At 50.4% G+C, this 18,781-nt stretch overlaps 3 protein-coding genes across 6 annotated transcripts; 2 read left to right on the top strand and 1 right to left on the bottom strand.

Annotated features, from left to right (window-relative positions):
• The first annotated feature begins 29 nt into the window (after positions 1 to 29).
• On the top strand, positions 30 to 10,015 carry lrsam1 (leucine rich repeat and sterile alpha motif containing 1). Of its 2 annotated transcripts, none has more exons than XM_014998393.2 (25): positions 30 to 301; positions 1,430 to 1,567; positions 1,671 to 1,727; positions 2,373 to 2,417; positions 2,489 to 2,566; positions 2,634 to 2,702; positions 2,792 to 2,876; positions 2,945 to 3,066; positions 3,189 to 3,279; positions 3,687 to 3,796; positions 3,865 to 3,894; positions 3,968 to 4,090; positions 4,666 to 4,805; positions 4,878 to 4,922; positions 5,003 to 5,073; positions 5,307 to 5,406; positions 6,222 to 6,309; positions 6,379 to 6,453; positions 6,559 to 6,639; positions 7,169 to 7,264; positions 7,385 to 7,483; positions 7,556 to 7,687; positions 8,630 to 8,696; positions 8,771 to 8,961; positions 9,136 to 10,015. In XM_014998393.2, exons 2-25 carry the CDS (start codon positions 1,496 to 1,498, stop codon positions 9,256 to 9,258), a joined length of 2,190 nt encoding a protein of 729 aa, XP_014853879.2. In that variant the 5' UTR covers positions 30 to 301; positions 1,430 to 1,495; the 3' UTR covers positions 9,259 to 10,015. The 2 variants fall into 2 exon arrangements, with proteins under 2 accessions (XP_014853879.2, XP_014853877.2); XM_014998391.2 differs by having other exon boundaries at positions 1,357 to 1,567.
• Positions 10,016 to 10,634: 619 nt separating this feature from the next.
• On the top strand, positions 10,635 to 16,289 carry ndor1 (NADPH dependent diflavin oxidoreductase 1). Of its 2 annotated transcripts, none has more exons than XM_088011231.1 (15): positions 10,635 to 10,748; positions 11,316 to 11,498; positions 12,317 to 12,394; positions 12,518 to 12,615; positions 12,686 to 12,784; positions 12,856 to 12,957; positions 13,034 to 13,258; positions 13,381 to 13,508; positions 13,875 to 14,086; positions 14,162 to 14,269; positions 14,339 to 14,453; positions 15,215 to 15,361; positions 15,573 to 15,691; positions 15,779 to 15,873; positions 16,028 to 16,289. In XM_088011231.1, the coding sequence occupies exons 2-15, from the start codon at positions 11,364 to 11,366 to the stop codon at positions 16,170 to 16,172; spliced, it is 1,806 nt and encodes a 601-aa protein (XP_087867357.1). In that variant the 5' UTR covers positions 10,635 to 10,748; positions 11,316 to 11,363; the 3' UTR covers positions 16,173 to 16,289. The 2 variants fall into 2 exon arrangements, with proteins under 2 accessions (XP_087867357.1, XP_087867356.1); XM_088011230.1 differs by having other exon boundaries at positions 10,637 to 10,748; positions 11,359 to 11,498.
• ntmt1 (N-terminal Xaa-Pro-Lys N-methyltransferase 1) lies at positions 15,956 to 18,701 on the bottom strand. Of its 2 annotated transcripts, none has more exons than XM_014998406.2 (4): positions 18,564 to 18,701; positions 17,688 to 17,847; positions 17,361 to 17,613; positions 15,956 to 16,681 (listed from the first exon to the last, which is right to left on the bottom strand). In XM_014998406.2, exons 2-4 carry the CDS (start codon positions 17,844 to 17,846, stop codon positions 16,425 to 16,427), a joined length of 669 nt encoding a protein of 222 aa, XP_014853892.2. In that variant the 5' UTR covers position 17,847; positions 18,564 to 18,701; the 3' UTR covers positions 15,956 to 16,424. The 2 variants fall into 2 exon arrangements, with proteins under 2 accessions (XP_014853892.2, XP_087867358.1); XM_088011232.1 differs by lacking the exon at positions 18,564 to 18,701 and adding an exon at positions 17,985 to 18,537.
• Between the last annotated feature and the right edge of the window lie 80 nt (positions 18,702 to 18,781).

The following is an 18,781-nucleotide window of genomic DNA, read 5'->3' as shown; positions in this document are numbered from 1 at the left end:
CCGTAATAACCAGCGTAGAGGCGCAGACAGTTTTTCAGTGGACGGTGTTGCCGTAGTGAATTCAGCTGGTTTCACAGTGTGAGGGAGACTCAGCCTGTCGGGGCTCAGAGTAGAAAAGTCGCTATAATAATTAATTTTACTATCTGACAGGACTGAGATATAACTTTAGAGAGATTTATGTCCTTTATGACAGCGGCATTAACCAGTTAATAGTTAGCAAATATCGGAAGACCTTTTAAATTAAGGTCTTCAACCTTTAAATAAGTGGAACCGGAAACAAGTCAACGCCGAGGCTGAGCCTGTGAGTATAAAATATATTTATTATATCTCTAAATATCAGCTACATGTCGTGTTTGTGATGCTTTCAGGGATTTCTGGCATGCTAGCTCTGTTAGCATCGGTGTTTACCGTAATGATGAAGGTTAGCATCATCCTCCTCCTCCTGTTTGTTTCTGTCAGGTTCTGATGGGACGTTTATCCGTTTATTGGGTCTTTATGGGAACCAGAACCAGTACAGAACCGCAGCTAACTTAAGGAGTCAGTTAAACCAACATTTTATTAAAAAATGAGATTATAGTAACAACATAAATAGATAAATCTGCAAAAACATCAAACAGTATAAAAATAAAATAACAGCTTTTTAAGCATCTATGCTCAACATTCATAGTTTTAGCCTGAATTGATTTGTGGGATTTTTGTTGATGGGAAATGATGAGTCCGTCTCCCCGACACACACACACACACACACACACACACACACACACACACACACACTCAGAGCATCAACATGTAATCAGATTACCTCATCCATAACATCCATCCTGTTTACGACCCGACTTCCTCCAGGAGCCTCTCATCATTCTGGGCTCAAACCAATCCCACATTGATCAGATTAAATTCATATAAGGTTAATAAATAAATCCAGTTCAGGTTAATCTGTTAATTTAAACTCTGAATCAGAAATCTTTCATTATTTCAGAGACGTTTGATGTAGTAGGAGATAAAGCAGCAACTGCTTTGTTTTCAGTTTGTTTCTGTTGACGATATATCGGCATCAACATCGGTATCGGTCCGATATCCATCATTTTTTAATGTATTGTTTTAATAAGTAAAATGACGTTTATTTCTATCTTGTTAGTATTTCAGGAACGTGTTGGTCATGTGACGGTGAGGCAGCAAAAGATTATGGGATGGCATTAAAAGTTCAGGCATATGTATATAAAATAAATAATATCAATAAATATCAGATATCGGTGCATCCGAACTTCCTCTGGTTCTTAATCTGAATCAGCAGATCGGACCTCAAAGAAACCCAGAAACCGGTTCTGATTTGATTGGTGCATTTCTAACCCACAGGGCCAAAAATATTCATACAGGCTTCCAGTAGGGAAGTTCTGGTTAAACTGGTTCCTGTTTGGTCGGTTTCCAGCCGGTCCGTCGGTCCCGTGGGACCAGCAGCTGCAGTGGGGCGGTTCTGGACGGGACGGGCGTCAGGATGCCTCTGTTCTCCAGGAGGAGGAAGCCCAGCGAAGACTCCAAGAAGAGGCTGGAGCATCAGCTGTACTGGGTGAGAACCGGGCCGGTCCAGGTCCGTTTGGACCACCAGAACAGAGCAGAACCTGCTGGTTTCATGATGGACTAAATCTGATGGTTTCTCTCCTGACCTGCAGTCCAACCAGGAAGGAGCCGACGACATCCTGGACATCTCAGCCTGCGAGCTAGCAGAGGTGAGGAGCCGCTAGCTACTAGCCACTAGCTGTTAGCTTGATGAGCTAGCAGAGGTGAGGAGCCGCTAGCTACTAGCCGCTAACTTGATGAGCTAACAGCTCCTCACAGCTACAGCTACAAACTGGAAGTTGTGGGTTTGATCCCAGCTTCCTCTGCTGGTCTCTGAAGCTCTTGGTTCAGTTGTTGGTGACCTTTGACCCTGACAGTTGATCCAGCCAGTCAGCTGACCCTGTGGCTGAGCCCAGAAACCAGGAAGTGAAACAGAAATCCCAGTCAGCTGCTGGTAAATCAACCCAGCAAACCAGTTTGGTTCTGTTTCTCCAAACCCAACGGATCGCTGCGGTCCAGAACCGCGAAGCTCTGATGGGAAGATTGGAGGAAATCTAGAATATTAGAAACGTAATTCAAGAGAAAAACCACAGAAAACAAATAGAAAATGAATAAAGATGCTGCAGAAACACAAGGTTCTCTAAGGTTCTGCCGATCCAGAACCTTAGAGATGGTTCTGATGGAGGTCAGAGATTTTGTTCTTCCTTCTTCATACTGCCAGACGGTTCTGTTAGGTTCTGTTCGGTTCTGTTGGTCTGAATCAGCAGAATCTTCTCCACCTTCGTCTCGTCAGTCGATGTTTTGTTTTGCTGCAGCTCCCGTCCAAAGTCTTCTCCATCTGCAAGGTCCAACAGAAGAAGGTAAGATCCACAGAGGTTCTGGTTCTGGTTCTGGTTCTGGTTCTGAGGTTCTGGCCGTTTTCCTTCCTCAGGTGCTGATCCTCCACACCAATGAGCTGAAGTTTCTGCTGCCTAAAGGATGTGACATTGATTGCCTAGCAACCTTAAAGGTATCAGCCCGTCTCTGACCTGCTGCTGCTCTGATTATTGATTATTGATCAGTTTTTGTCTCTGCAGGTTTTGGATCTGCATGAGAACAAGCTGAGCGCTCTGCCAGACGAGATCGGGACCCTGACCAAACTGCAGGTACCTTCCTCCTCCTCCTCCTCCTCCTCCTCTCCCTCCTCCTCCTCCTCCTCCTCCTCTTCCTCATCTCTCAGTCTTCCTCCCTGCAGATCCTGAATGTGGAGAAGAACCGTCTGAAGGTTCTGCCGGAGTCCATCTGCAGGCTGCAGCTGCTGCAGACGCTCAACCTGAAGGGTGAGGCATTTATCTCAGAAACTCAGAAACTCAGACGGTCATTGAACGCATCGCTGTGTGTCTGACAGGAAACTGCCTGGCGGAGCTGCCGGCGGCCATCGGCTCCCTGAGCAGCCTGCGAACCCTGGACATCAGCGACAACAACGTCCAGCAGCTGCCCAAACATCTGGCCTACATCCGCACCTTAGAGGTGAGGCAGCAGCTGCTGCAGCGCTGCAGCGCGCCCCGGCAGCTCTTATTAAATGTGTGTGTGTGTGTGTGTGTGTGTGTGTGTGTGTGTGTGTGTGTGTGTGTGTGTGTGTGTGTGTGCAGAGCTTCACTCTGGATGCTGCTAGCATGACCTACCCACCTGCGTCCGTCTGCTCAGAGGGAACAGAGAGCATCCAGCGCTTCCTCTGTGACGGTAGGACCAGACTCGGAGCGGCTAACGGGATGCTACATGCTGATGCTACATGCTAATGCTACATGCTAATGCTACATGCTGATGCTACATGCTAATGCTACATGCTAATGCTACATGCTGATGCTACATGCTAATGCTACATGCTGATGCTACATGCTGATGCTACATGCTGATGCTACACGCTGATGCTACACGCTGATGCTACACGCTGATGCTACATGCTGATGCTACATGCTGATGCTACATGCTGATGCTACATGCTGATGCTACACGCTGATGCTACACGCTGATGCTACACGCTGATGCTACATGCTGATGCTACATGCTAAATGGAGATCCAGAAACCCGAATGCAGACGTCATCCCACTGCTGTGAAGCTGAACATGGATGTTTTGTGTTTTCCTCAGAGCTGGGTCAGGAGTACTGCGCTCCGTCTCAGTACCTGCTGCCGGTTCTGGAGAGCGACTGCAGTAAACCCGGTTCTGACTGTCTGGACGGGCTGGAGGAGGCCTGGCAGGTCGGTGTCTCAGCCTGAACCGGCTCGGGTTCCTCTGCTCCGCTAACCGCCGTCTGTTTCTGTTGCAGAGCAAATTCAGCGACTATGAGAGGAGGAAGGTTGGTGATGTCATCACCCTCAGCGCGGCGGCGGCGCGGCTTCAGGCTAACGTCTGAGTTTTGTTTCCTTCAGGAGCAAAAGCTGCAGGAGAAGCTGGCGTTTGAGCGCCACCTGGAGGAGAAACACAGGGAGCACACCCAGCTTCTCCTCATGAACCATTCACACAAGGAGAACATCCTGAACTCGGTCCGACAGGTGAGAGACGACGACTGGTTCTGGTTCTGGTTCTGGTTCTGATGCTGGAGTTGGAGAGAAATCCAGACTCTTTCATAAATGTCTCCATCAAGGCGACATCAATCTGTTGAACATCAAGTTCTTCATCTGAAGCTGATTTATTCTGGGAAAAATGTTTAAAGTTCTTTAGAGCTAAACTGATTTATTGATTACAAATCATTAAAAATCATTGATTTCATCTTTCAGCTCAGAAAGAAAACAAAAGCAAAAAAAGAAAAGTTAAATATCACAAAAATCTATAAAAAAGATTTTTTAACTGCAGAAAAATAATAATAGGAGCAAAAGGTCAGATTATGGAAAGTTTGGTGGAAGGAAAAAGTTTTGTAGGAAAATGGAAGAAGCAGATCAACAGATCATATTCATAAAGTTTGGATCATTTGGAGTAGCTGGTCTGAACCAGAACCAGAAGCCCAAACACTGAGAGGTTCGGTTCTGAATCATGTCCATCCATTCATCCTGATCCCGATCTGGTTCCTGATCCTGGTCCTGATCCGGTTCCTGATCCTGATCCTGGTCCGGTTCCTGATCCCGATCAGGACCAGCAGCGCGTGGAGCTCGGCTTCAGCCAGCAGCAGAGAGCTCAGGAGGCCGAGAGGCAGCTGGTTCTGGAGCGGGTCCGGCAGGCCGAGGACAACATCAGCAGCCGCATCAGCAGCCTGCTGATGGACAACAGCAGGTAGGAGCCGCTAGCAGCTAACCGCTAGCAGCTAACCGCTAGACGTTGATGATCATGTGGATGTGTCTGCAGGCAGAAGAAGAGCGCGGAGTTCCTCCAGGCCATGGAGGAGGATCGGTGAGTTCTGATCCGATTATTTAGCTGAAAAACTTGGAGGCAGAAAAACTGAAATATATAAACCTGGTCTGATCGATCAGGATCCGCATGGAGCAGCTGACGGCCGTCACCCAGGAGGAGGCCGGCTCCCTGAGGAGGAGGGAGGTGGCAGGTACTGGGTTTAGCTAAATGCTGTGTTAGCATATGGCTTTAGCATTAGCAGAGCTAACATCTATGATCAGTGGTTCAGGGTTAGCTCAGCCAGCGTTCCAGCTAGCAGTGCTAGTCCTGAGCGCTAACAGCTCAGAGCATTTCTCTGCATCGCCTTGTGATGTTTAATCACCTGGTTCTGGTTCTGGTTCTGGTTCTGGTTCTGGTTCCCTCTGAGTCCGGTTGTGTTTGCAGCCGCCATGCAGAAGATGCTATCAGACGGCTACGCCATGAGCCTCCTGCAGGAGGCCAGCGACAGCCGCAGGCAGAGCCTGGTTTCTGAGGCGCACCGCAGGTTTGACCACACGCCGCCCACACACACGTCCATGAACGCACCGCCGTGTCCCTGAACGCACCGCCGTGTCCCTGAACGCACCGCCGTGTCCCTGAACGCACCACCGTGTCCCTGCAGGCACCGCCGTGTCCCTGCAGGCACCGCCGTGTCCCTGAACGCACCGCCGTGTCCCTGAACGCACCGTCGTGTCCCTGAACGCACCGCCGTGTCCCTGAAGGCACCGCCGTGTCGCTGAAGGCACCGCCGTGTCCCTGAAGGCACCGCCGTGTCCCTGAACGCACCGCCGTGTCTTTTAACGCACCGCCGTGTCTTTTAACGCACCGCCGTGTCCCTGAACGCACCGTCGTGTCCCTGAACGCACCGTCGTGTCCCTGAACGCACCGCCGTGTCCCTGAAGGCACCGCCGTGTCCCTGAAGGCACCGCCGTGTCACTGAAGGCACCGCCGTGTCCCTGAACGCACCGCCGTGTCCCTGAACGCACCGCCGTGTCCCTGAACGCACTGCCTGTCCTCAAACGCACCGCCGTGTCCCTGAACGCACCGCCGTGTCCCTGAAGGCACCGCCGTGTCGCTGAAGGCACCGCCGTGTCCCTGAACGCACCGCCGTGTCCCTGAATGCACCGCCTGTCCTCAAACGCACCGCCGTGTCCCTGAACGCACCGCCGTGTCCCTGAACGCACCGCCGTGTTCCTGAACGCACCGCCGTGTCCCTGAACGCACCGCCGTGTCCCTGAACGCACCGCCGTGTCCCTGAACGCACCGCCGTGTCCCTGAACGCACCGCCTGTCCTCTGCTAACCCCGCCTTCCTCTGCCAGCCTGGAGTCTCTGGACAGGAAGTTCGACCGGATGCTGTCGCTGCAGGTCCTGGATAAGTCCAAGGCCATCGCTCAGATCCTGCAGGAGGTGAGAGGTCGCGCTGCGGTGCCGGTGCTGGCCTGAAGGTGGCGCCCTCACAGTCTCTGTGCTCCTCAGGAGGAGATGCAGAAAGCTGCGTTCCAGGCGCTGCAGCTGCAGAAGGACGCCGTCCACGGCTACATCCGCAGCCAGGTGAGCCGCCGCCGCTTTCAGGCGACCTTTGACCTTCAGCCGACCATCTCTGCAGCTCTCATCCCATCCGGCCGGTTAAAGCTGCATGTGGCTCTCATTCCTCAGATCAAACTCATTGAGGCCGAACTCATGCAGCTCACTAAGCTGGAGGTCAAGAGGCGCAGCCTGGACGCCGAGAGCCTGCAGGTGCGTCGCCACTTCCTGTTTGCTGCATGTTGGTTCAGTTCCTCATGCCGTCTGTCCATCTGTCCATCCGTCCATCTGTCCACCTGGAACCTTTGTTTTCAGTGTTTCTTACATCCATAAATCTGACGCACAAACACTGTAAACATCTGTTTTTCAGTTTGTTTATTCAGTAATTTAGCAGCAAAGGGAAACAGTTTAATTGTTTCTTATGATAATTGTGTTTCTTTTGTTTTGTATGTAACAAAATGTGCATCATCTTCTGGTATTTTTACAAAAATGTTAATTAAAAAAATAATAAAAAGTTTTCTTTAGTTGTAAATGTTGATTATTTTGTTGATGAAGTTTTAAATTTATTTTCAGATCCTGAAATTAAACCAATTAAAATTTTTACTTGAGTCCTGCTGCTGTTTTATCTTCTCTTTTATATTGTTGCATCGTTGTTGTTTTATTTTGTTTATTACATTTTAGTTTCTAAGTGACTTTGTTCAGCAGGATTAAACTGCATTTCCCATGATGCTCTGTGTTTCAGGAGGTCCTGGCGGAGCAGCGCACGGCGCTCAGCGACCTGCTGCAGCAGCTGCTGAAGCAGAGGGACCAGCGGGAGCAGGAGCTGCGGCAGGTTCTGGTGAGGAGACGCAGCGCAGCGGACGCAGCGCAGCGGACGCAGCGCAGCGGACGCAGCGTTAGCTACTAGCGTTGTCTGCTAATGTCAGAGCTTTAGCATTCTGTATTCTGTGTTTTCCAGGTGGAGATAGAGAAGAAGTCGGACTCCAGCCAGCAGAACTACTGGATGATCCAATACCAGCGGCTGCTGGACGCCAAGCCGCTGTCGCTCCGGATGCAGGTCTAGTCAAAGCCCACTGATAGGTGAGGGTTGATGAGGTGAATGAATGAGCTAACGTGGGTTTGGGTGCAGGAAGCCGGTCTGGAGACGGAGCTGGTGAACCTGCTCTGCAAACTGTCGGCTCAGCACTACCTGCCTGTCCTGGCCCACCACCACGTCACCATGGAAACGCTGCGCCACATGACGGCGCCGGACCTCAAGAAGGTCAGGCTGGACCCGAGGTCCAGTTACACTGTAAAAACTGAACAGCCTGTAGGAAGAGAAAAAAACGGGTTCAGGTTCAATTAATTGTTATAAAGGTCAGTTTCAAAGTAAATATTGAGTTGGATGCTAACTGGTTAGCTTCATAACTAATAACTTAGTTTGGAGCTAAATATTTAGTTTGCAAAATTAATATTTAGCATGCTTGTTAAATATCTGGCTTGGAACTAAATATTTATTTATACTTATTTATTAATATTTATATTGTAAGCTAAATATTTCATCCATCCATTTTCTGTACACCCTGACCCTCAGTGGGGTCAGGAGGGCTGCTGGTTCCTCTCCAGCTAACGTTCCGGGCGAGAGGCGGGGTCACCTGGACGGGTCACCTGGACGGGTCACCTGGACGGGTCACCAGTCTGTAGCAGGGCAACACAGAGACAGACAGGACACACAACCACACACACCTAGAGAGGATTTAGAGAGACCAGCTAACCTGACAGTCGTGTTTCTGGACTGTGGAGGAAACCAGAGAAAACCCAGCATGCACAGGGAGAACATGCTAACTCCATGCATGAAGACCCGGGCTGGGAATCGAACCCAGAACCTTCTTGCTGCAAGGCAACAGCTCTACCGTAAGCTAAATATTTAGTTAGCAAATGTGATATTTACCCTGAATCTAAATATTAAGTTGGAAGCTAAATTTTTAGTAAGTTTAATATTTAGTTTAAAACCGACATTGATAAATTAAAGACGTTTGTGAAAATGAACCCGTTTTGTCTGAACTTGAATTATTTTTGTCAGGTTTTGTTTCCTCCTTTGAGTTCAGGTTTATGACGTTTCTAGCTAACGAGCGCCGGCTAAGCTAGCAGCGGCAGAATGAACCTCTGCTAGCTTAGCGGTTTAAGCGGATCGTCCAATCAGCAGCTGGGTCTGGTTTTGCAGCTGGGCGTTCAGGAAGCCGGGATCCAGAAAGCTCTGCTGAGCTGGGCCCAGGACCGCCCACCTGCAGGTACCTGACAGACACCTGGGTTAAGCCCCGCCCACCCCGCCCTCAGGGTCACTGACCTTCTGCTGCTTCTGCAGGAACCAGCAAAGCAGAAACCCCGACAGGTCTGACCCCGCCCCCGTCTCCTCTGCCGCCCAGCACCGCCACCGTGCCGACCCCGAGCCCGCCGCGGTCGCCACGGACCCCCGGGACCCCCGTCACGCCCTCCGCCCCCACACCGGTGGAGGGGCCGGGCAGCTCGGAGTGCGTGGTCTGCATGGAGGTCGGGGTAAGACACCGCCTGGGTTCTGCCGGCTGCGGCGTCCCTCAGGGCGTGTCCTCAGTCCCCTTCGGTTTTGAATCTGTAATGTTTTACTGACCTGACTCTTCCTGACCAGCTGGTTCTGGACGGGTTCTGGTCGGGTCCAGTCCTCGGGTCTCACCAGGTTTTCCTGTCCTCCAGGCTCAGGTCGTCTTCCTGCCCTGCGGTCACGTCTGCTGCTGCCAGGTCTGCAGCGACGCCCTGCAGAACTGCCCTCTGTGCCGCAGCAGCATCTCCCAGCGCATACGGCTCTACCAGAACTAGAACCGGGCCGGAACCGGACCGGAACCGGGCCGCTCCCTGTGTATTTATGCATGATCCTCAAGCTGCTGAGGAAACGAGTAAAAACTCTCAGCTGGTTTTAAAGGTCCATCAACAGAACCTTGAGACGAGTTTCTGCCTGCCGTTCGGTCCCTGTGGATTCTCTCTGTGGGTCGGAACCGGGCCGGTTCTGTTGGTGCCTTTCATCGTGTGAATCTTTCTGCTTGTAGCCAAAGTAGCAGCAGAAGAGTCGATGGCTGGTTTTCCTCCATGTTAATATTATTATTGCTACTTTATGAGTTTTAAAACTATTAAAAAGCTTTAATTAACTCCAGTCAGACACCCGGGTCAGAATATTAAAGCACTTTAAACTGATCTGTTCCCTCAATCCCACTTTATGGCTTTTTAATAAAAAATAGAAAAGATTTAGAAAATATTTGTTCAGAAGGCCATGAAAACATGCAGTAAATTTATATTTTTGTTTATTTTTGCCCCTTTTTCGTTGTTCTCATACGGTTAATAAGAAGGTACAAACTGTTTAATCAGGGTTTCCTTTTCAGAACAGGTGAAGTTCATCTAATAAACTGGTCACCATTTGAACAGTCTCTGTTTCATCTGGATGTGAAGCTGGACGTTGTTTCTCTAAAGTGCTCTTAACTCTTCCAGAAAATATCTGCTTCAGCCTGAATGTTAAGATATTTACACCACATATAGATATGATATTTAAAGCTGTAAGACAATAAAATAAAACCTGTAATCATCCTGTGTGAAGCTTTCTGTTGCGTTCAGGAGCCGTTTTTAGGTCCGGATTGTTCAGCATTAAAAGACCGGGGCAAACAGAATGGACCAACATTCAGAAACTTCTGATCAGAACCAGTTAAAATGTTACTGGGAGTTCTGGATTCAATCTTCAGACACTGGTCAGCCTTTAAAACCCTGTTTTCCTATTAATATGTATCGTTATTGTGTATTTATAAACCGCTCCAGTCGTCTCCAGCATGTCGCTGCTTACACTGCCATCTACTGGTCAGCCTGCGCAGGTTCACGAAATACAGATAAATTAAATGAGGATTTGGTTCTGATAAACCACAACTTAAATGTGACTTCAGAAAATATTTAAGTGCTAAAATACATTAGGACCAAATTTATGTATTAAAATGTTTTTTATTGATCTCATAATATTCAGATCTTAAATGTCATCTTTTCTTTAGCTGGAAGCAGAAAATCATCATAATTAACATAAGTAAAGACATTAAATCACCATTCTGGGCGGAAGTAATCTATATAACGTGTTTCACTCAGAGATGAGTAACTGGATTAAATATAATTTTCTATAATAGGAAAATAAGGGCGTAATCTCCCACTCTCTGGCTGGTTCTTGAATGCAGCGCGCTACCGGCTTGCCGTAAAGTGTTTCGTTTGGTTTCTGTTTTCTGGCTCGCTTCAATTAACTTTAAGGTCGTTTAAAGTTGATCCCGAGAAAGATAGCAGAGGTAAATATTTTACCGGTGCAGTTTCTCCCTTTCTGTGAGTTTTACACGCGAGGAAATTTACCCCGAGTGGAAATATTGGCTCATTTTCTCTGTTACCGGTCAGTTAGCAGCAGCTAGCAGCAGCTAGCAGCTAGCAGCACTGATGAATGTCAGACACAAAACCTGCTTGTTTTCCTGTTTTTAAACACGAATTTAATATAGTAAGGAAATATAAGACTAAAGGAAATTCAATATTTATTGGAAAATTATTATAAAAATGTTTTCCTGTTTAAAACACAAACTTTATCGGTGAAAACCAAAAGTTGTAGATACTGATGTTTAGGTGTTGGCTGCAGATCAGAAGATGATTTATTTTTGTCTTTATGTCTAATATTTATATAAAACTCAGAGCAGACACTAGTTAACGTGCAGGCTTGTTTTTATCTCCATGTGTTCAGTTAGCATCGGTTCTGGTTCTGCTGGACCAGTTTAGCGGTGTTTATTAAATTAAATCATGAATTAGTTTATATTTGCACGTAGCTGTTAAACTGTCCAGAGACTGAATGAGGTTTTAGTGCTTCCGGGTAGATCAGGATCGTTTCCATCTGACTTTCACCGGGTTTTGGGTCAGACATCATGGCGGCTCCCGCTCTGCTGGTTCTGTTCGGGAGTCAGACCGGAACCGCCCAGGACACGGCCCAGCGGGTCGGGCGGCAGGCCCAGAGGAGGCGGCTGAAGGTCCGGGTTCTGCCTCTGGACGGATACAATGTGGTGAGTCCGGTTCTGATGCAGGTTTTCACTCCATTCAGCTTCCCACAGCATGACACTGCCACTGCCATGTTTCACTGGGGGCCTGACTTGTCCCACCTGAGCGGTGCGACTCTGCAGCTCCTCCAGAGGTTCTGTGCTCCTCCGTTTAGGCCCATGTCATTTCATCTCACTAGGTTTTATTTCAGGCCGTTGCAGTAAAAGGAGCTGAATACTAATTTATTTAAAATGTTATGACTTTTATTAAATGTGTAAACTTTCTTCAGTTTCATAAAATATTTATTTTTCGTGTCGGTTTGTTGCTTAAATTTCTGAAGTTTGGTCAGAAAGTGACAGGAAGGGAAAAGTTTGAGGTGTGAAAACTTTTGTGTTTTGCAGGTTTGTTTTTCTTTCTGTATCTGAAATGCTTCCAAACTTTTCCAGTTCATTCAGTTTCTCTGCTCCGTTTTTTATTTTTAAACATTTATGAGGCGAAACCTGAAACTGCTGCTGCGCAACAGGCTGTTGCTAGGTAACCAAAGAGTGAGTGAGTTGCTAGGTAACCAAAGAGTGAGTGACATGATGTCTTTCTTGGCTCGTTGAGCAGCTACAGCCTTTCCTCTGCCTACGTCTCCCAGAATGCTGTGCGGTTCTGGATCAGAGTTCAGTGAATATTTTATCAGACGTTTTATTTACTGATCAGGATTTGTTGAGGTACGGGTGTTAAATTTTATTCATAACAGTCCTAAAAGGTTTTAGAAAGTAATCCTGTTTAATGAACCTGGTGGTTCTGTAGTGACCGGGCGGGTCCAGTAACGGTTCTGGTTCTGGTTCCTCTCCAGGCCGACCTGATCTCAGAGTCTCTGGTTGTCTTCGTTTGCTCCACCACCGGTCAGGGAGACCCTCCAGACAACATGAAGGTAACGCAGGGCTCAGTCTGAGTACTGGATCGGTCCGGCCCGTCTGATCCGGTCCGGCCCGTCTGATCCGGTCCGGCCCGTCTGATCCGGTCCGACCCGGGTTGTTTTCCTGTCTCTCCCCAGAATTTCTGGAGGTTCTTGTTCAGGAAGTCTCTGCCGGCCGGGTCGCTGAGCTGCCTGGACTGTGCGGTTCTGGGACTTGGAGACTCTTCGTACCCAAAGTTAGTCCAGAACCAGAACCCACTTAGAGCCCGTCCAGGTCCCCGTTCAGAACTTCTTCTTCTTCTGCAGGTTTAACTTTGTGGCTAAGAAGCTCCAGAAGCGTCTGGTCCAGCTCGGGGCGGCCATGTTGGTTCCGGTGGGTCTGGCGGACGACCAGCACGACCTGGGGTGAGATGGTCCTGCCGTCTGAACCGGACCGGCTCTGGACCGGACCGGGTCTAACTGTGCTCCTGCTGCAGGCCGGACGCCGTGATCGACCCGTGGCTCCAGTCGTTCTGGGAGAAGGTTCTGGTTCTGTACCCGGTTCTGTCCGAGGTGGAGCCGCTGAGGGACGACGAGCCGTGAGTGACCCGACCGGATCCGACCCGGCAGCCGGTTCTGAGGCCCGGTTTGAAGGTTCTGCTGTTTGTCCTGCAGACTGCCGCCGTCGTACACACTGCACTTCCTGGATGAGAAGACAGACCAGAACCCGGAGCGGATCGGAACCGACCCAGAGCAGACCAGAACCGACCCAGACCGGCCCGTCCCCTCAGAGTCCAGTCTGTTCCCGGCCCGGATGCTGTCCAACCGCCGGGTCACCGACCCGACCCACTTCCAGGACGTCCGGCTGCTCGACTTCGACATCAGCGGATCCAACATCCAGTAGGTGGTCCGGTCCGGTTCTGGTCCCGGTCCGGTTCTGGTCCTGGTCCGGTCCAGTCCGTAACGTTCCCAGATGGACAACTGATTCCCGGTTCTGACCCAAACTCTGTGGTTCTGTTCAGGTTTTCAGCCGGAGACGTGGTTCTGATCCGTCCCCAGAACTCGGAGGACGACGTCCAGCGGTTCTGCCAGCTGCTCCGGTTGGACCCGGAGTCCAGATTCACGCTGACGCCAAACAGCGACGCTCCAGGTAGATCCGCTCCGGGTGGATCCGCTCCAGGTGGATCCGCTCCAGGTAGATCCGCTCCAGGTGGATCCGCTCCAGGTGGATCCGCTCCAGGTAGATCCGCTCCAGGTGGATCCGCTCCAGGTAGATCCGCTCCGGGTGGATCCGCTCCAGGTGGATCCGCTCCAGGTAGATCCGCTCCAGGTGGATCCGCTCCAGGTAGATCCGCTCCGGGTGGATCCGCTCCAGGTAGATCCGCCCCGGGTGGATCCGCTCCAGGTAGATCCGCCCCGGGTGGATCCGCCCCGGGTGGATCCGCCCCGGGTGGATCCGCTCCGGGTGGATCCGCTCCAGCTGGTTCTGGTGCTGATGTGTGTGGTTCTGACCCAGTTCCGGCCCGGCTGCCTCGGCCCTGCTCGGTGCGCCACCTGGTGGAGCGGTACCTGGACGTGGCGGCCGTTCCTCGCCGCTCCTTCTTCGAGCTGCTGGCCGCCGTGGCGACCTCTGACCTGGAGCGGGACAAGCTGCTGGAGTTCTGCTCGCCGGCGGGTCGGGACCAGCTGCAGGCGTACTGCGACCGGCCGCGCCGCACCGCGCTGGAGGTCAGAGGTCATGCCCGCCGTCTGACGTGACGAACCGGGCTCCCCGCGGTGACCCGGTTCTGGTTGTGGTTCCAGGTTCTGGCAGACTTTCCTCTCACCACAGCAGAACTGGAACCGGACCGGCTGCTGGACCTGATCCCAGAGATCCAGCCGCGCTCCTTCTCCATCGCCTCGTCCCTGAAGGTACCGCCCACCGCCGTGGGCCGCCGCCGGGCCGCAGCGTGACCTCTGACCCGGTCCGTCTCCCTGCAGGTTCTGCCCGGCCGGCTGCAGGTTCTGCTGGCCGTGGTCCGCTACAGAACCAAGCTGCACCGACCCAGAACCGGGCTCTGCTCCAACTGGCTGGCCTCTCTGGACCCGGAACGAGGTCGGTTCTGGTAGCTGTTTATGTCCAGTTCAGCGCAGTCAGAACCAGAACCACAGCAGGTCTCATCTGGACCCAGATCCAGTGATAGTTACTTTCTAGATGTGCAGCTTCTACAGGATTTACGGTAAATTCATCAGGCTGTGTGGTTGCCGTGGTAACAGCAGGAGCTTCCCCTCTTCAGAACAGGGTCGGGCTGGTCGGACCCAGACGTGGTTCTGTTCAACCCATCTGAATAATTCACCATAAATCTGAGCAAGAAAATAATTTTTATTCCTTAAAACGATTTTTAACCAGAGAAAAAAAAATTACAGAATAAAAACATTTCAACTTTATTATAATTTTATTCTTTTGACTTTATTCAAGTAATTTTATAAATTTTTAAATATTTTTCATTATGGTCCTCATGTTCCATCCACTTTTTAAAATGTTTTAATTTTAATATCCTTTTCTTATTAAATGCAGACGAGCTAAAACCAATTTTTATTTTTAAATGAAGTAAATGTTTAATTTTTATTTCTTTTCCATTAAATTTTTATTTTATTGTTAAAGTTAAATAAAGTCAGCAGAAATTTTAATTGTAGATCAAAAAAAATTGCAGAATATTTTAGAAATGAGATTCTTTATAGAAAAGAAAGTTGTGTGGAAGGAAGAAATGTGGATGGACTTCAGTTTTTCTTTCGTATAAAAACCTGATTTCAGCTTCTAGTTGTTGAGTTTCTGGATCATGATAGAGTGAGACCTGGTACTTCCTGTTCCTGTAGGCGAGGTTCTGGTTCCGCTGTGGGTGAAGCGGGGCGGCCTGCGGTTCCCTCCGGACCAGGACACGCCCGTGGTTCTGGTAGGACCTGGAACCGGAGTGGCTCCCTTCAGGGCGGCGCTGCAGGAGAGGCTCTCTGAAGGAAAAGCAGGTGAGTTGTGGCTCCGGATCGGCTCGTCATCCTGGTCCGGATCGGCTCGTCATCCTGCTCCGGATCGGCTCGTCATCCTGCTCCGGATCGGCCGCTCCGGATCGGCTCGTCATCCTGCTCCGGATCGGCCGCTCCGGATCGGCTCGTCATCCTGCTCCGGATCGGCCGCTCCGGATCGGCTCGTCATCCTGCTCCCCTCTCCTCCCTCCAGCCAACGTTCTGTTCTTCGGCTGTCGTTCGGAGGCCAAGGACTTCTACTTCCGTTCTGAGTGGGCGGCCATGACGGCGGCCGGGAAGCTGCAGCTCTTCACCGCCTTCTCCAGGGATCAGGTCAGAACCCGACCTGACCGGCTACGGTTCTGACCCGGTGAGGTGGAGTCGTCAGCTGTGTGTGTGTGTGTGTGTGTGTGTGTTCAGGAGGAGAAGGTGTACGTTCAGCACCGTGTGAGGGAGAAGGCAGCGCTGCTGTGGGACCTGATGAGCAACAAACATGGCTGCTTCTACATCGCCGGGTCAGTCCAGAACCAGAACCTCCGGACCCCTCCCTGCTGTTCTGCTCTAATTTTCTACAGATGAAGAGACCAGAAACAGAACTTTGTGTTTTTGCTGTTTTTATTTTGACCCGTTGGTTCAAACGTTCCTGACCCGGTTTCTGGTTCTGTTCAGGAACGCCAAGCAGATGCCGGCCGCCGTGCGCGACGCGCTGCAGTTCGCCTTCCAGCAGGAAGGGGGCGTGTCCGCCCAGGAGGCGGAGCAGATGCTGGTCGCCATGGAGAAGACGGGCCGCCTGCAGAGCGAGACCTGGTCCTGACCCGGACCCTGGTTCTGACCCGGACCCTGGTTCTGACCCGGACCCTGGTTCTGACCCGGACCCTGGTTCTGAGCCTGTGGTTCCAGTTTGAGCATCAATAAATCTGTTTGTCTCGTATCTACCTTCATGTTTCAGTGACAGAACCAGAACTGTTCTGTCAGCCGGAGAGGCAGTAAAGTTCATATCAGGGCTGAAAAGGGGAGTTAAAAACTGTCCAGGTGAGGGCGTTGCCATGGCGACAGGCTCTGCCCCCTACCTGAGGGCCAGCGTGTGCACCTGGTAGATCTCCTTGGGGAAGTTGAGCTGCTGCTCCTCGTGGACGACCCGCAGGCCGGCCCGGCCCACCAGGCGCCGCACGATGTCCAGGTCCCGGCACACGCTGCTGTCCACGTCGTCGGGGACGACGCCTTCGTACGACACGTTGTCTTTGATGACGATGAGGCCGGCGGGACGAAGGGCTTTCTGGCAGCGCCGCAGGAACGCCACCAGGTGGTCGTCGGTCAGGTGACCTGCAGAAAAACCAAAAGTTTTCATACCCCAGAACCAGGCAAACAGAAAGGAGGGATGAAAAATCTGAAAAGTGTGGCAGACATTTATGTTCTCCGCTAAACTTAAAATAAATCCCAGAGAAACCAAAGAAGGAAGAGGAGGAGAACGTTTCAGTCTGAGGTTCTACAACGATGTGGGTCACATATCTAAAGTTCTGGTTCTGATGAGGCTCGTCTGTCAGATTTAAAGTATTTTACAAAATAAATCAGCAGGTAGCAAATGTTCATTAAGCTCAGATTTCTGGACCAAAATGTGTTTTTGTTCTCGTGTTTTTACACCAGAATAAAATTATATTTCAGGAAGAAAAGTTGTAATTCGAAAATTGAGAAAAAAAAAAATTAAACTTGTAATGATACAAAAACAGTCAAAAAATTTCAAATCATTTAAAAAAACTATTGAAAAAAAAAAAGCCTCAAGTCCGGCTCTAATGCTCCGTTGTAGAAAAATGACAAAATGTGGAAAAGTTTAGGCGCTGTGAATACATCAGTAATAATTCCTTTGAATTACTTATTACGACTGCGTAAAGTCAAAATTATGAGAAAAAAGTCAGATTTTTGTTTTTGGTAGTGGCCACAATATCCTTGGTTTGGATATTTTGGATATCATGGACACGTCTCTGCTGGATCGGCCCTGACTCACCGATGACCCACTGGATCCAGATGACGTCGTAGCGGTCCGGTTCTGGGACGAACTCCTGCAGGCCGCAGCAGTAGTAGTTCCCGACCCGCTTGGCGTCGTCACCCAGGAACGTCCGGGCCTTGTCCAGGAACTCCTGGGTCACGTCCACCAGGTCCACGGTCCGGAACAGCGGCAGCAGCAGGCGCTTGCTGATGCGGCCGATCCCCGCGCCACAGTCCAGGGCGTGGCCCTTTCCCGTCTTCCCTTCGCCGTCCTGCGGGGGGCGTTACACGTTGGACAGGAAGTGGCCACGGTGCTCCAGACTGAGCTAATGCTAACGACTCTTACCCCGAGAAACTTCCTGAGGAAGGCCTTGGAGCCGCTGATGTCGATGCTGGAGATGCTGCCGTAGCCGCCGAGCATCCCGTCAACGGTGGGCGGGACTTCCCTCCAGTAGTCCTCTGCATTGGAGTAGAAGCTGGACTTGTCCTCCGCCACGTCCCCCATCCTGTCCACAGAGACGAGGAGAGAAGTAGACAACCAGGAACGCCAGGGAGGGATGGATTACTGATCAGCTGATTGGAGCCAATAATCAATAATACAGGAAACATCCAACAGACAGAAATCATTACAACACAACGTTACCAAAGTCATCCATCTTTTTAGATCTAGATGGACGGATGGATGGATGGATGAACAGACGGATGGATGCATGGATGGACGGACGGATGGTTGAATAGAAAATGACTGACTGCATCCAGCTGTGTCAATGTTCTGACCCGGTTCAGGTCCACTTCCTGTTCCGCTCTCTAACAGGTGGGTCAGAACCTGTCAGTTCCAGGAAGTGGGGGCAGTAACACTGACCATATTTGGCAGCAGCTCAGCCGTTACGTGACCATCGGTCATCCTGAGCTTCAGTGACTTAAAGCCTATATTTCTGACCTGAGCTTTGGTCGCTTTAGTAAAATGTCTGAACGGTTAGAAACACGGAAACTCAACATAAATATCAGACATAATTCTGACTACTGACAGATCTAAAACCTTACAGCAGAACACCTGCTTTAAAAAGTCACCTTAAAGACCCAAACCTTTCTACTTCCTGCTGATTTAACAGCAAAATACCGGTTAGCCGTTAGCCGCCGTTAGCTTCCCTCCCCGCGGTGAGAAGCAGCAGCTCTGGCCGGCTCCGGACGGCTTTAGCCCGGCTTAAACTCGAGGACTGACCTGGTTTAGTGTCCGCTGGAGCTCTGGCAGTCCTCCTCAGCGTGTTTCACTCACTTTCTATTTGAGGACATCGCCACACAGACAGCACGTCATTTCCTTATTTGGTCTTCCTGGGAAATGGCCAGCAAGTAGCTCCCCCTGCTGGTAGATTTGAAGAAGTACAGGATCAGCAGCATCCAGGTTTATGGGCTCTTTGCACCTAAGGCGTTGACGTCACA

This window comes from Poecilia mexicana, unplaced genomic scaffold, assembly GCF_051168715.1.
Source record: "Poecilia mexicana isolate PSO_F unplaced genomic scaffold, ASM5116871v1 scaffold_12, whole genome shotgun sequence".
NCBI lineage: Eukaryota > Metazoa > Chordata > Actinopteri > Cyprinodontiformes > Poeciliidae > Poecilia > Poecilia mexicana.
Note: the sequence above shows the minus strand (reverse complement) of the source record. Positions and strands in the feature narration are given on the sequence as shown.

Bases quoted from the DNA above. Each gene is read 5' to 3' on its own strand.
- lrsam1 (XM_014998393.2), top strand. From the start codon at position 1,496: ATGCCTCTGTTCTCCAGGAGGAGGAAGCCCAGCGAAGACTCCAAGAAG. The intron at 1,728-2,372 runs GTGAGGAGCCGC...GTTTTGCTGCAG, and splicing joins CAGCCTGCGAGCTAGCAGAG to CTCCCGTCCAAAGTCTTCTC. The intron at 5,074-5,306 runs GTACTGGGTTTA...TTGTGTTTGCAG, and splicing joins GAGGAGGAGGGAGGTGGCAG to CCGCCATGCAGAAGATGCTA.
- ndor1 (XM_088011231.1), top strand. From the start codon at position 11,364: ATGGCGGCTCCCGCTCTGCTGGTTCTGTTCGGGAGTCAGACCGGAACC. The intron at 14,087-14,161 runs GTCAGAGGTCAT...TTGTGGTTCCAG, and splicing joins CGCGCCGCACCGCGCTGGAG to GTTCTGGCAGACTTTCCTCT. The intron at 14,454-15,214 runs GTCGGTTCTGGT...CTGTTCCTGTAG, and splicing joins CTCTCTGGACCCGGAACGAG to GCGAGGTTCTGGTTCCGCTG.
- ntmt1 (XM_014998406.2), bottom strand. From the start codon at position 17,846: ATGGGGGACGTGGCGGAGGACAAGTCCAGCTTCTACTCCAATGCAGAG. The intron at 17,614-17,687 runs GTAAGAGTCGTT...CGCCCCCCGCAG, and splicing joins TCCTCAGGAAGTTTCTCGGG to GACGGCGAAGGGAAGACGGG. The intron at 16,682-17,360 runs GTGAGTCAGGGC...GTTTTTCTGCAG, and splicing joins CTGGATCCAGTGGGTCATCG to GTCACCTGACCGACGACCAC.